This window comes from Tachypleus tridentatus, chromosome 4, assembly GCF_004210375.1.
Source record: "Tachypleus tridentatus isolate NWPU-2018 chromosome 4, ASM421037v1, whole genome shotgun sequence".
NCBI classification, from domain to species: domain Eukaryota; kingdom Metazoa; phylum Arthropoda; class Merostomata; order Xiphosura; family Limulidae; genus Tachypleus; species Tachypleus tridentatus.
The window spans coordinates 103018636-103034176 of NC_134828.1; the positions used below are offsets into that span (position 1 = coordinate 103018636).

Here is a 15541-nt window from a genome sequence, read left to right on the forward strand (position 1 = left end):
TAACAATGATTCTTGCGCGATATCAGATGGCTAGATTTAAATAAATAATTATTTTCTTCGATTTTTTTTTCCTTTAGCGATATTCTTAGAATGACAAAGATACGTACACTGTCGACATAAAATCTACTTTAAAATCTACTAAAGTCAAATTGCAATAAATAAGTTTTAAAAAATTACACTTTCTATTTGGATAAAACAACAACAATACACTGAATTATTTTATCACAGCTCTAATGGTTTTTTTTTCTCTCATCCTAGACGATTTCAAATAGTTTGTTCTGAAAAGACGCGCCATTCATCACCTGCAGCTTCCAACGTGAATAGAACCTTAAATACATTTCTTTTAAACAATACTTTAAAATCGAAAAGACAGACAATTCATAGTGCCTGAAAAACATTGCCTGTCTGCTTAGTTCAAACGCTTTTGTCAGTTGAATACGATACTCGGAATATAAAACGAAAACGTTACAATCAGACAAAAAAATCATAGTTTCATAAACAAAATTAAGTTTTCCTTCTCATATTTACAATTACTGTTGCTGGAAAACTGTAGATCTCTTCGTCTGCAAATTACGCTAGTCGTTAGTATATTACACTTACTTTTTATGAAGATAATTACAAACTCTTGTCCTCAGTGTATTACACTTACTTTTTATGAAGATAATTACAAACTCTTGTCCTCAGTGTATGACAACTACTTTTTATGAAGATAATTACAAACTCTAATCCTCAATATATTACAATTACTTTTTATGAAGATAATTACAAACTCTAGTCTTCAGTGTATTACACTTACTTTTTATGAAGATAATTACAAACTCTTGTCCTCAGTGTATTACACTTACTTTTTATGAAGATAATTACAAACTCTTGTCCTCAGTATATTACACTTACTTTTTATGAAGATAATTACAAACTCTAATCATCAGTGTATTACCCTTACTTTTTATGAAGATAATTACAAACTCTAGTCCTCAGTGTATTACACTTACTTTTTATGAAGATAATTACAAACTCTAGTCCTCAGTGTATTACACTTACTTTTTATGAAGATAATTACAAACTCTAGTCCTCAGTGTATTACACTTACTTTTTATGAAGATAATTACAAACTCTAATCCTCAGTATATTACACTTACTTTTTATGAAGATAATTACAAACTCTAATCATCAGTGTATTACACTTACTTTTTATGAAGATAATTACAAACTCTAGTCCTCAGTGTATTACACTTACTTTTTATGAAGATAATTACAAACTCTAATCCTCAGTATATTACACTTACTTTTATGAAGATAATTACAAACTCTAGTCCTCAGTGTATTACACTTACTTTTTATGAAGATAATTACAAACTCTAATCATCAGTGTATTACACTTACTTTTTATGAAGATAATTACAAACTCTTGTCCTCAGTGTATTTCACTTACTTTTTATGAAGATAATTACAAACTCTAGTCCTCAGTGTATTACACTTACTTTTTATGAAGATAATTACAAACTCTAGTCCTCAGTGTATTACACTTACTTTTTATGAAGATAATTACAAACTCTAGTCCTCAGTGTATTACACTTACTTTTTATGAAGATAATTACAAACTCTAATCCTCAGTATATTACACTTACTTTTTATGAAGATAATTACAAACTCTTGTCCTCAGTGTATTTCACTTACTTTTTATGAAGATAATTACAAACTCTTGTCCTCAGTGTATTTCACTTACTTTTTATGAAGATAATTACAAACTCTAATCCTCAGTGTATTTCACTTACTTTTTATGAAGATAATTACAAACTCTAGTCCTCAGTGTATTACACTTACTTTTTATGAAGATAATTACAAACTCTAATCCTCAGTATATTACACTTACTTTTTATGAAGATAATTACAAACTCTAGTCCTCAGTGTATTACACTTACTTTTATGAAGATAATTACAAACTCTAATCCTCAGTATATTACACTTACTTTTATGAAGATAATTACAAACTCTTGTCCTCAGTGTACACTTACTTTTTTATGAAGATAATTACAAACTCTTGTCCTCAGTGTATTTCACTTACTTTTTATGAAGATAATTACAAACTCTAGTCCTCAGTGTATTACACTTACTTTTTATGAAGATAATTACAAACTCTAGTCCTCAGTGTATTACACTTAGTCCTCTTTTATGAAGATAATTACAAACTCTAGTCCTCAGTGTATTACACTTACTTTTATGAAGATAATTACAAACTCTAGTCCTCAGTGTATTACACTTACAGTTTTATGAAGATAATTACAAACTCATCCTCAGATAATTATCTTCCTCACACTTACTTTTTATGAAGATAATTACAAACTCTTGTCCTCAGTATATTACACTTACTTTTTATGAAGATAATTACAAACTCTAATCATCAGTGTATTACACTTACTTTTTATGAAGATAATTACAAACTCTAGTCCTCAGTGTATTACACTTACTTTTTATGAAGATAATTACAAACTCTAGTCCTCAGTGTATTACACTTACTTTTTATGAAGATAATTACAAACTCTAGTCCTCAGTGTATTACACTTACTTTTTATGAAGATAATTACAAACTCTAATCCTCAGTATATTACACTTACTTTTTATGAAGATAATTACAAACTCTAATCATCAGTGTATTACACTTACTTTTTATGAAGATAATTACAAACTCTTGTCCTCAGTGTATTACACTTACTTTTTATGAAGATAATTACAAACTCTAGTTCTCAGTGTATTACACTTACTTTTTATGAAGATAATTACAAACTCTAGTCCTCAGTGTATTACACTTACTTTTTATGAAGATAATTACAAACTCTAGTCCTCAGTGTATTACACTTACTTTTTATGAAGATAATTACAAACTCTAATCCTCAGTATATTACACTTACTTTTTATGAAGATAATTACAAACTCTAATCATCAGTGTATTACACTTACTTTTTATGAAGATAATTACAAACTCTTGTCCTCAGTGTATTTCACTTACTTTTTATGAAGATAATTACAAACTCTAATCCTCAGTGTATTTCACTTACTTTTTATGAAGATAATTACAAACTCTAGTCCTCAGTGTATTACACTTACTTTTTATGAAGATAATTACAAACTCTAATCCTCAGTATATTACACTTACTTTTTATGAAGATAATTACAAACTCTAGTCCTCAGTGTATTACACTTACTTTTTATGAAGATAATTACAAACTCTAATCCTCAGTATATTACACTTACGTTTTATGAAGATAATTACAAACTCTAATCCTCAGTATATTACACTTACTTTTTATGAAGATAATTACAAACTCTAATCATCAGTGTATTACACTTACTTTTTATGAAGATAATTACAAACTCTTGTCCTCAATGTATTTCACTTACTTTTTATGAAGATAATTACAAACTCTTGTCCTCAGTGTATTTCACTTACTTTTTATGAAGATAATTACAAACTCTAATCCTCAGTGTATTTCACTTACTTTTTATGAAGATAGTTACAAACTCTAGTCCTCAGTGTATTACACTTACGTTTTATGAAGATAATTACAAACTCTAATCCTCAGTGTATTTCACTTACTTTTTATGAAGATAATTACAAACTCTAATCATCAGTGTATTACACTTACTTTTAATGAAGATAATTACAAACTCTAATCCTCAGTATATTACACTTACTTTTTTAATGAAGATAATTACAAACTCTAATCCTCAGTATATTACACTTACTTTTTATGAAGATAATTACAAACTCTAATCATCAGTGTATTACACTTACTTTTTATGAAGATAATTACAAACTCTAATCCTCAGTATATTACACTTACTTTTTATGAAGATAATTACAAACTCTAGTCCTCAGTGTATTTCACTTACTTTTTATGAAGATAATTACAAACTCTAATCATCAGTGTATTACACTTAATTTTTATGAAGATAATCTCTTGTCCTCAGTGTATTTCACTTACTTTTTATGAAGATAATTACAAACTCTAATCCTCAGTGTATTACACTTACTTTTTATGAAGATAATTACAAACTCTAATCCTCAGTATATTACACTTACTTTTTTTTGCTGTAGATACAAGCTAACTTTAATCATTAGTATATTTATTGATAACATTAAGTAGGTAAATAAGTCAAGTGACTGAGGGCATTATTCAGATCACGTGACAGAGAATTCTTCAGGTATATATATTACGTGACTGAGAGCATTATTCAAGCATACAGATCACGTGAGTAAGAACACTATTCAGGTATATATATATATATATATTACGTGACAGAGCATCATTCAGGTATACATACCACGTGACTTCGAGTATTATCCAAGTATACAGGTCACGTGCCCGAGAGCATTATTCGGGTATATATATCACGTGACTGTATTATTCGATTGTATAGATCACATGACTGTGAGTATTATTCGAGTATAGAGATCACGTGATTGAGAAATAGATTATGTAACTGACGATAATATTATTCAACACCAGATATGATTCGTCTGATTATTTACTCTTTGGCTGAATTTTTTTCTCATGAGCCAGTATGTGGCATACAGTTTACTTCCTGAACGAGAGGTATAGTGATGACAGTGTCCGTCCCTGTATAGATATTTCCCGTGCGATAACTATAGCAGTAAAGAGCACATTTATGGCAAGTTTCACAGGTTACCTTTTGGACAATGGTAAAGAACACTATAGGTTTTTGGGTTGAAAGATCAAAGGTTACAATCAATATTTAGAAAAAGAGGCATTTAGTTTCTGTGAAAAAAAAAAGCAAAGCATAATTATAATTATAAAACACATCAAGTTTATTATTACACACACACAAAATAACAAAAACCACTAACAGTCTGAGGAAGGGGTAATCAGCTGATCTATTAATGAAGATTTTTTTTCATCTTATCTTATAGCTAGGAGGCGTTTAATCCAACTAATAATGTAAATGTTGAAACAAAGAAAACTTACAGTAATTTTCCTTTTGCAGGACCTGCTCGAAGAACATCAGAAATGGCGATAGAAGGGTCACCGTTCGCAAAGTGCGGATTATCGCGTCCACCACTGATAGCGATGCCAAACCCGTATCCGGGGACCTGTCGGTACAAACAAGAAACTCGAGTTACATAAATATATATCAATCAATCAATCACACGTTTGGAAAATGTGCTTCTTAAAATCCATTTATCAGTTTTTAAGAACTGTTATTTCTGTCGTATTTCTTGAATATTTGTTTGTCATTTTTTTATTTTATTTCTTATAGATGTCTCTGACGCTATTCATCCTATTATTGTAATTTCTTTACTTCCAATTTACCAGTTTATTTCCCTCACTATCGTGTCCTGTTTTTGGATTTCTTAAAATACAATATTTATGATAAGATGTTCGGTACTCGTATGTTTTTAAATAAACGAATAAAGAACTAAAATGAAATTTCAGAACAGGGTGCTAAGCCAATTACTGATGAGAATAATTGCATTCAGTAGCAATATTTATACGGTGTTCAATGTAACTGTGGCAGCTTATTGTGTAGCTGATGAAAATAAACCCTTTTCTGAAACAGTTTCTGTAATAGTCAGTTACACCTGCTCAACCATATGTAGGGCAAGGAATAATAAAACAGCAATACACAAGACTCTAAACATATTCCATGGAAATGGAAGCAGTAAAAATCTCTTGTGCTTATAACACTCTGAGGTATGCACGTTTGTCTTACAGGAAGCCCACATTTGAACTACGTTGTGTCCACTGAGGGAAATGCTGCCCTCTGAACTTGGTATTGCAAATCAAAGGTTTATTGCTGCCCTACCGATGAACTGTAACACTCTAAGAATAGTAATAAACATTGAATGAAATGTTGTAACTGGTTTACTTGGAAAGCCATTTCTTACCACAGTTTTTGTTGCAAACGTGGTAAACTTGTTGCCTAACAGTTAAACGAAATTATTATGAAACGATACAGTAGGAAATAACTGTGTGGAATAAAAATTCCAAAATATGACATTGATGTATAAGAGCCGAAATACGGAAAGTGATATATACATATATGTGTGTGTGCATATATATATATATATATGCATATGCATACATACATATGTATATTTGGATGAAAGATACCAGATGGATCCTGGAACAAAACGTTAAACTGAATAGGTTAGCGGTGTGAGACTGGTAAACGGAGGTTAAGACTGATAGACAATGTATCCCCATCGCAATGTGGGTCCTACTTATCAATCACCTCCAAAACCTAGGGTTCCTTTTAATTTATGCACCGTTTTTTAATATTTGTCTAGGCTTGTTTTTGTTTATTAGAAAATACTATTAATCAAAGTTTTGGATTTGCTGACTTTAATGCAGTTCTTCCTTCTGATTTTGTTTTATTTTACTTGACTATTGAGTATCAATATTCTACATATATAGATATAGATTTGGTGTGCGCCCGTAATAAATGAAATGCAACAAGTTGATGAGAAAGAACAATACAGGGTGAGACGGAAAAGTTAAACATATATGAACCCTGACGCTAGAAAAACAAACAAACATGAACTGAACATAAAAAAACAAGTTTCATAACTAAGCGAAAAAATAATGCAAGCCCCGCTTGAAAACAAATAACAAAAAGAAACTAGATATACCACCTACCCGTGAAAGTAGAACGTTATGAAACTCCCAGGCTACTCGTTCCCCGCCCTGAAAATAAAGTTACACTCATAAGTTGAATAATAAAAATAGTAATGGTAAATACAGAGGGAAGCACTTAAGTAATGTATATATATATATATATAAACACAACAGAGACAGATAACTTCTTGTAACTTTATCTCAGTATTATATTTTTCACACAATGTTAACGTTACTGGTTGCATAAAATAAAACAAAGCCACATTAGGCTACCTGCCGTATCCATTGCTGGGAATCGAACCCCTGATTTTAGCGCTGCAAATCTGAAGGATCAAAACAAAACAAACAACATTTTTATCTTTTAATTGATAAGACTTTAACATTATTTTAATCGCAATTGTATACCGCACACATCATGTGCTCTAATGTCCGATTGTTGAAATAAACCACAAATGTTTCACGGGTATTTGACTCTATATTCACAGTGATGAACAGCAAACATTCAGAGAGTATAGAAGTGTTATGATGTATTACAATAAAAACAGCTGTAATTTCAGTTGTGGGTTTCAATAACTAAGTGAAACAGGCAAGGATATTAACAGATGTGCTTATGTGTTAAGTACCACATCTTTCGGTTTCGTGGTACGTACAGCTAAAACAGGGTACTTTTGTAGCAATTTCTGTCTGCTCCCTATTGGTCAGAGAACAAGTGTCTTGAAGTGCTCTAAAGAATGTTTCTGGGTATTTAAGTTTCTTGTAGGAGATTCATTAGAGTTAGTGGGTTTCATATTCCTGGGTAACTTGCAACCTGTTTCAACTATATACAGGTTCCACTATAACTCCAAATAAGAGACGCCTCTAATAAAAACCAACCTTTTAACTTATGAAACTGCTTCAGCTGCTGCTGCTCTGACAAATAAACGTTGTTCTAAGAACCCATGAGTAAAAACAAAGAAAAGTGGTATGTCAATCATACTATATCTGTTATATTTAGTACCAACGAGGTTTTTCTTTCATTGCCAAGACTCATTCATCATTCCGGGTAGGATACGATGGACGTTGTAGTGGTGGTCTAAGTGCTTTCTCTCTATATTTTTAAAATTTTTATTTAAGTTATTTACGAATAAGATTTTAAGGGTAGGTTTTAGCAACACAATATTATTTATTTTCTTTTGATCACTGATGATCATTTATTTTTATTATTATGAGTAATATTTTATTTGAATTGATTTTACTATCACTCTTAATACATGGAACAAGGAACCACATATCATATACAAGAACTGCTGATTATCAGATCATCGGTAAAACATGTCACATGTTAGATGAAAGGGCTTGGAAACTTAAGGAACACAACCAGTTTAATCCTCCTAAATCCTTTAAAAGACATTTTAACAGCATTGACCATCCTTTAAAGCACTTTAAAATCAGTTATCTGCTAAACATACAGAACATCCAACGTGACAACAATATTTCAAGCGGACATCACCCAACCTCGTGGAACGATTGAGCTGACATCAACACTTACATACCTAAGTTGACAACCATCCTAAGATGGTTTCTTCTTGTCGTTTAATTTAGTCCCCCTAACGCAGTGGATAGCGCGTTGAATTTTTAATCCATAGGTCCAGCATTCGATCCCCGGGAGGGATCATTTAGGAAATATTGGAGTATTATTTAGGCACGGCATGGTTAGGTGTTTAGGGCGCTCGACTCGTAATCTGAGGATCGCGGATTCGAATCCCCGTCACACCAAACATGCACGCACTTTCAGCCGTGGGAGCGTTATATAGTGATTGTCAATCCCACTATTAATTGGTAAAAAAGTAGCCTAAGAGTCGGCGATGGGTGGTGATGACTAGCTGCCTTCAATCTGGTCTTACACTGCTAAATTAGAGATGGCTAGCGCAGATGGCTTTGTGTGAAATTGAAACAAAGAATCATTTAATTTATATATTTTCACCCGCTGGTAAAAATATAATGTTTTTCATTATTATGTGCCACACTTCACCTCCTTGTTAAGTTACTTTTTTAACCTACTCTTACAGTTGATTTTCTTTTTTGCGTGCGTGTGTGATTTTCACCTCATTGTCCTAAATAACAGTGCCATGAACTTTTTTTTTTCGAACAGGAACACGTGTCCTTCAATAGGCGTTTACTCATAAATTTCTTTTATTCGAACTGGTGGTTTAACATAATTTTATTAACTTTAAAGCCTCTGTTTTAACAAACAGGAATATATATTTAATCATATATTTTTTTAATATTACAATAAGAAATGAAATTACTGAAACGATACTGTCACGAGATGTCTGCCATTCAGAAGGTGATCCAATTTCTTACTTTCCTGATTTTAAATGCAAGAAAAACAATTAAAAAACAAACGCGTGGCTAATTAGCTAAATTATCAAAAAAAAATAAAAAATAAAGCATCAATAAGCCCTAGAGGTCGCTTTAATCTTTTATTTTAATTTGAAATATAAAACATAAAGTAACAGGTTGGTGAGGAAGAAGTACACGGATTTAGACATGGTAATAAAACACACGTCACTGAGTAAACCGACAACACAGAAAGTCGGAACGGCTCGTATTTTAATGCTTTCAACAATAGACACTGTGAAACGAAACGACTTAGGTAAACGTCGCTTTTCAAAAGCACCTCTTCCAGTCCTCAGACAACGAGGACATAATGAAAACGTTTCCCCGGGGAAGTTCTTTTCTCACGTTTTACGTTACTTCCGGCGTCTTTCCCTACAGCTGTATGTATATATTCTTATAACAAAAGGAAGACAAGTGTTTTAGTCTTCATCTATTACATAGCAAGGAGGAAAAAGCCGACAAAACAGAAGACTCTCGTTCCTACGGGGAATCAATCCGACTCTTCGTTGATAAAAGAGTAGCCCAAGAGTTGGCGGTGGGTGGTGATGACTAGCTGCCTTCCCTCTAGTCTTACATTGCTAAATTAAGGACGGATAGCACAGATTGCCCTCGAGTAACTTTGTGCGAAATTCAAAACAAACCAAACCAAAACTACGGGGAATACATCTCGCTTTCTATTAAAATATCTTCCAGAAATGGCTCCAGTTATCTGTGTTTCTGTTCTTTATAAAAAAAAAACAAAAAAAACCACATTGGGCAATCTGCTGAGTCAACCGAGGGGAATCGAATCCCTGATTTTAGCGATATAAATCTGTAGCCTTACCGCTGTGCCAGAGAGGGACCAATAGTTATCTACATGTTATATTTAAAGTAGCAAAATTACTCAGATATATTAATAAATTTCTTGGCATTCCAGTTAAATATACTAGTTTTAAAAAAAGGCTACTTTGAAAAACATTCTGAAGTATTAACTGAAAATGTCGTAATAACAAGTCTACGCATAAAAGTTTTCGCTATGTCTAATCAAAACAATGTTACCACAAACTGAATGAAATGTATATTGTCCCAAAATCTTATCTTATCATAATAATTAAACCATTTTGAAATGCATATTGTCCCAAGGTCTTACCTTATCATAATAATTAAACCATTTTGAAATGCATATTGTCCCAAGGTCTTATCTTATCATAATAATTAAACCATTTTGAAATGCATATTGTCCCAAGATATTATCTTATCATAATAATTAAACCATTTTGAAATGCATATTGTCCCAAGATCTTATCTTATCATAATAATTAAACCGTTTTGAAATGCATATTGTCCCAAGATATTATCTTATCATAATAATTAAACCGTTTTGAAATGCATATTGTCCCAAGATATTATCTTATCATAATAATAAAACTATTTTGAAATGCATATTGTCCCAAGATCTTATCTTATCATAATAATTAAACCGTTTTGAAATGCATATTGTCCCAAGATATTATCTTATCATAATAATAAAACTATTTTGAAATGCATATTGTCCCAAGATCTTATCTTATCATAATAATTAAACCATTTTGAAATGCATATTGTCCCAAGGTCTTATCTTATCATAATTATTAAACCATTTTGAAATGCATATTGTCCCAAGATCTTATCTTATCATAATAATTAAAACCATTTTTTAGATGTCTCTAATGAACTCGAATCTATTAACATTAACTTTCTGCTATATACTGTAACGCTATGGAATAAAATACTTCAAAAGAATCACACCAAATATCTTTCTGACTCTTCTTGGAGGAAGGTTCAAGAGTCGACTAAATTTGTATTGACAAAATTAAGACTCACAAGTGGCTCAGTGGTAGGTTTGAGAGCTTATAACACTAAAATTCAAGGTTTAATCCTTAAAGTAGGCACATACCAGACAGACCATCGTTTAGCTTTGTACTTAAATGAAACAAATAAACAAATCAACATTAATAAAAAAGAAGAAAAAATTAAAAAAATTATTGGGTTGAGGAATAATTCGTGAGCGTTTTTTCAAGTTAAAAAAATATATTCATAAATGAAACGTTTTCGCAAAATATTTCATGTCATTTGGTAGATAATTTTTTTGCTCTAATAGATGGTGTGTTTGATTTTCATATGTCTTTAATTTTTGCTTTCATTTTCAGCTCATTAAATGGAATGTCAAGTGGACAAAATCGAGCATTTTCGACACCATCTGCTTTTCGCATTTAATTTCTTGCAATTTCGTTTAAAACAATGCATACTATATACCTAGGTATTACATGAAATAAAGTATCATAATAAATGTTTTGGGTGTAATGTGTTCATGCATTGAAGTATTGTATAGTCTTGCATGTAATGCTTGAATGAAATTATTTAAAAACGCTCACGAATTATTCCTCAACCTAATAAAAAGAAAACAGTTCGAAAGGCAAGTATATATAGTTTGTTATAAATTGATAGATTGGAGGGAAGGCTACTAGTTAACTCTTAAGTTACTCTAACTGATTACAGAGCTTCAACCACCACCATTAATACATCCATGGCCCCAAAGTGAAAAGTGCAAACAGCTTTCGAAAAGTAACGGAGTTCGAATTACGGATCCACAGTCTAATACACCAATCACTGAGTAGTGCTCGGCCGGAAAAATATGTACATCTATTAACATCCCATTGAGTCGATACGTAATGGTCGTATTGGCTACCATCTTACATTGATGTATCTTTTGAAACAAATATAAATTTTTCACGATAAATTAACAATTTTAACTGATGTCTTAACATAATTTTATAAATTTTAAGTTTCTCTTCAGGTGAAATATCTATAAATATAAACAGAATGTTGTATGTCCTTGTGACTAATTCGTATGGTTTGGATAGATCTTGACCAAAATTGGTATTAAGAGTAATTAGGAGAAACGTAACATTTTCACTTTTGCATTTTGTGTTTTTTGTATGGGCGATTTGTGTTTTTTACCACTGCTTTGCCCCTTGGAGATAAATCTTCACCAAAATTGGTATGGAGGTTCATTAGGTCCATGGAAATATAAATATATGGACTTTAGGGTTTTAATTTTGTATTTTACGGTGTTTCCCACTAATTTGTTCCATGTTGACGGATCCTCACCATATTTGGCATGAAGGTTTGTTGGGTCCATACTGAGATGCATACACATTTTGTGTTTTGCAAGTTTTTATGGGAGTTTTTGCGTTTTTGACAATTACATCTATTGATAAACATTTACATATCTAGCCCTCTGGTGTAATACACTAACAGATTTAATTAACTATTGTAATACATTAACAGATTTAATCAACTATTGTAATACATTAACAGATTTAACCCTCTGGTGTAATACACTAATTGATTTAACCATATGGTATAATACACTAAACGATCTAGCCACAACTGAAAGGGCGACCACAGTCGATGGGATGGGGATTCAAACTGTGATTCACAGACTTCAGACTGTGAGTCAAGCGCCCTAACCACCTAGCAATGTTAAGCCACTGTACACAGGGATTTAAATTATTGTATTTACGGGGAAAACACATGCTCGATCATGTAAATATTATGTAAAAGTTGAGCTATCTTCACAAACGCTTGCAACAACAGCTACATGTAACAACAACGAGCAAAAAATGGAGAAATGGCGGATTATTTTATCTTCATGCAATTACTTAATAATTCTAAGAACCTGTGAAAGAAAGCAAATAGAAGTTTCTTATGTCATTCATACTTTATTTGCCATATCCAGTACAGAATGGACCTTTTCAACATTACCAAGGTTCATTACTGTCTAGAATAAGAGAGACAAATTATTGATTTAAGCGCTACATACAACAAAAAATATTGTGTGAATCAGGTTAAACACGTGAGTAGCAGTCTTGTATTTCACAAATCAGAATTCGGGGATAATAATTAATAATACAAAGTTATTTATTTTTCTACAATTTAAATTTGTAAAAAAAACAACAAAAACAAGAAAGAATATTAAAAGCTTAATGCTGGAGAGTGAATATATTTTAAAACGTTTGAAAAGTTAATACAACAGAGCAGAATAGATACCAGTACCTTAATCACCACGCTAGACACTTCATACACTTGCCTACATATTAATATGTGGAGTTGTGGCAACTGTTGTTTGATGTGTAAGTTACTACAGTATCAGCTCTGATAAATGACCAAATTAAATATGTATTACAGAAACAAAGGAACTTCACGATAAAAAGTGGAACTTATAGAAATTTAGAATTCTGTAAAGTACCATATTTATTGGAAATGTGTCACATCTACTTCAGAATTTATCAACAAAAACACACAAAACAAAAGTAAAAAAAAAATACAGGTAATCAAGATAATCCAACACTCACACTAATATCGTGAAATTTTATCCATAAAATATAAATGAGAGTGTGTGTGTTAAACCTATACATCAAAACAACTTTGGCCCGGCGGGTTAAGGCGTTCGACTCGTAATTTGAGGATCGCGGGTTCGCATCCCCGTCGCGCCAAACATGCTCGCCGTTTCAGCCGTGGGGGCGTTATAATGTTACGGTCAATCCCACTATTCGTTGGTACAAGAGTAGGCCCAGAGTTGGCTGTGGGTGGTGATGACTAGCTGCCTTCCTCTAGTCTTACACTGCTAAATTAGGGAGCGGCTAGCACAGATAGCCCTTGAGTAGCTTTGTGCGAAATTCAAAACAAACAAACAAAAATAACCCAACTAATTAATTATGATTCATTTTATTAATAAATGTGTATCGTACTCGATATTTCAAAAATCGAAAACTTGTTTTTTATCATGGTTAAACTTAGAGTGTTGGTGAGTTTCAAAAGCATTTTGATATCAATAGCACTGCTTCAGCACTAGGTTTGATAAGTTTCGAAATTATTTTAATTACAGCAGCACTAGATTGTCATATAAGTAATCCTTGTGAACGTGAATGTTTTTGTTTTGCGTCAAACTTATAGCTACGTCTTTTCCGACGTAGTAATGCAGAAACGTTATTTCACTTTAAGTTCAACGCTAACCACACTTATTATCTAACTCACGGTGTCTTGCGTGTGTCGACGTAAAGTTTTGATAACGTTCTTTTTTTTTCAATTTTGTTTTGCTGACACACACGCCTGAATGATGCACCATACGGGTAATAAATCTTCAGAAAAAAAATCATTTCGTTGTCAGAATTTCTGTGATATTTTCGACTTACGAGCGAATTCGAGTTTGTTCTTGCTTGAAATATTTTAATCAGTACTTTCACCATATAAGTTTGCTCAAAGTTTTACGGTTAGACTCGTTCTGTGCTACGTGTTTTTAACTTTATATATTACGTATAATTCTCCTATCAGCCTCCAGTTTGTTTGTTTTGAATTTCGCGCAAAGATACACGAGGGATATCTCCGCTAGCCGTCCCTAATTTAGCAGTGTAAGACTAGAGGGAAGGCAGCTAGTCATCATCACCCACCGCCATCTCTTGGGCTACTCTTTTACCAACGAATAGTGGGATTGTTCGTTACATTATAACGTTCCCACGGCTGAAAGGGCGACCACATTTGGTGTGACGGGGATTCAAACTTGTGACCATCAAATTACGAGTAGAGCGCCTCAGATTAGCACATATATTTACACTAACATAGAAACTGATTATTAACATTTTACTGGATATATATAGCTGTATTATTTCCTTATTTCGACACAGGTATAATTTGGGTTACGTTACATAAGCACACACATACACATGATATAAGCACATCGTTTTCATGCACATATTCTACTGCACGTCAATTCAAGCTATTAAGTCTGGGTGCATCAATGTTATTCAGTTGCGTTACGCTGTCCGTGAGTTCTAGCTGTGCCTTCAGTAGTTTAATAATGTTAAACCATTTTCAATCCACGAGCTGCTTCATTCAGTTTATGATCTGACATTTCTCTAAAAATAGCTATCATTTACCAAACATCGGGGACAATCTCCGAATGTTGAGGGAAATCAATAGGACAGCTGTGAGTGTGGCGCTACACGTAAAGACTGATTTATTAGTTGACATGGGAAATGTCCCCCTGACGGTTGGTTTTCTCCTCTATCACACATCACTAACAACCTCTAGCCACATCACTTATTAATAGACCTTTATCTAAATACGAATATTCCGTGGTGTATGCTTGTAACTGACCCCTAACAAATCATTGTTTACCATACCGCCAACACACAAACTGTTTTCAAATCTATTAGATTTTGAGGCCATTATTACTCATATTGTCAACTTATCATCCTGTTTATAAACTCGAGTTTTCAAATTAAATATTAACAGTCTGGTATCCAGCCACTTATGTCCTGTGGTCATATCACGTCGATTGCACTCTGAGGCAATACAACTCAAAGACTGCTGCCATAGTATCCAGTTTATTATGAAAATAGCGCACCGTTTCAAACAGTTTACGTTTTATGCCTTTTAACTGAGAGACTTTCTGTTTCTCTGACGCAACGTCCGTATAATAATTTTCAGTTTTACGAGTGTTTCTA

The 15541-nt window shown here is 32.4% G+C and overlaps 1 protein-coding gene across 20 annotated transcripts in view; it reads right to left on the reverse strand.

Annotated features, from left to right (window-relative positions):
- Nucleotides 1-15541, reverse strand: part of LOC143249805 (tight junction protein ZO-3-like) — a 233735-nt gene that overhangs the window by 71248 nt on the left and 146946 nt on the right. For all 20 annotated transcript variants that reach the window (XM_076500250.1, XM_076500261.1, XM_076500255.1 and 17 more), the window contains 2 exons: nt 6657-6704; nt 4986-5110 (listed from right to left, as the gene is read on the reverse strand). In XM_076500250.1, coding sequence (XP_076356365.1) covers nt 4986-5110; nt 6657-6704 — 173 coding nt within the window. The remainder of the gene's footprint in view (nt 1-4985; nt 5111-6656; nt 6705-15541) is intronic.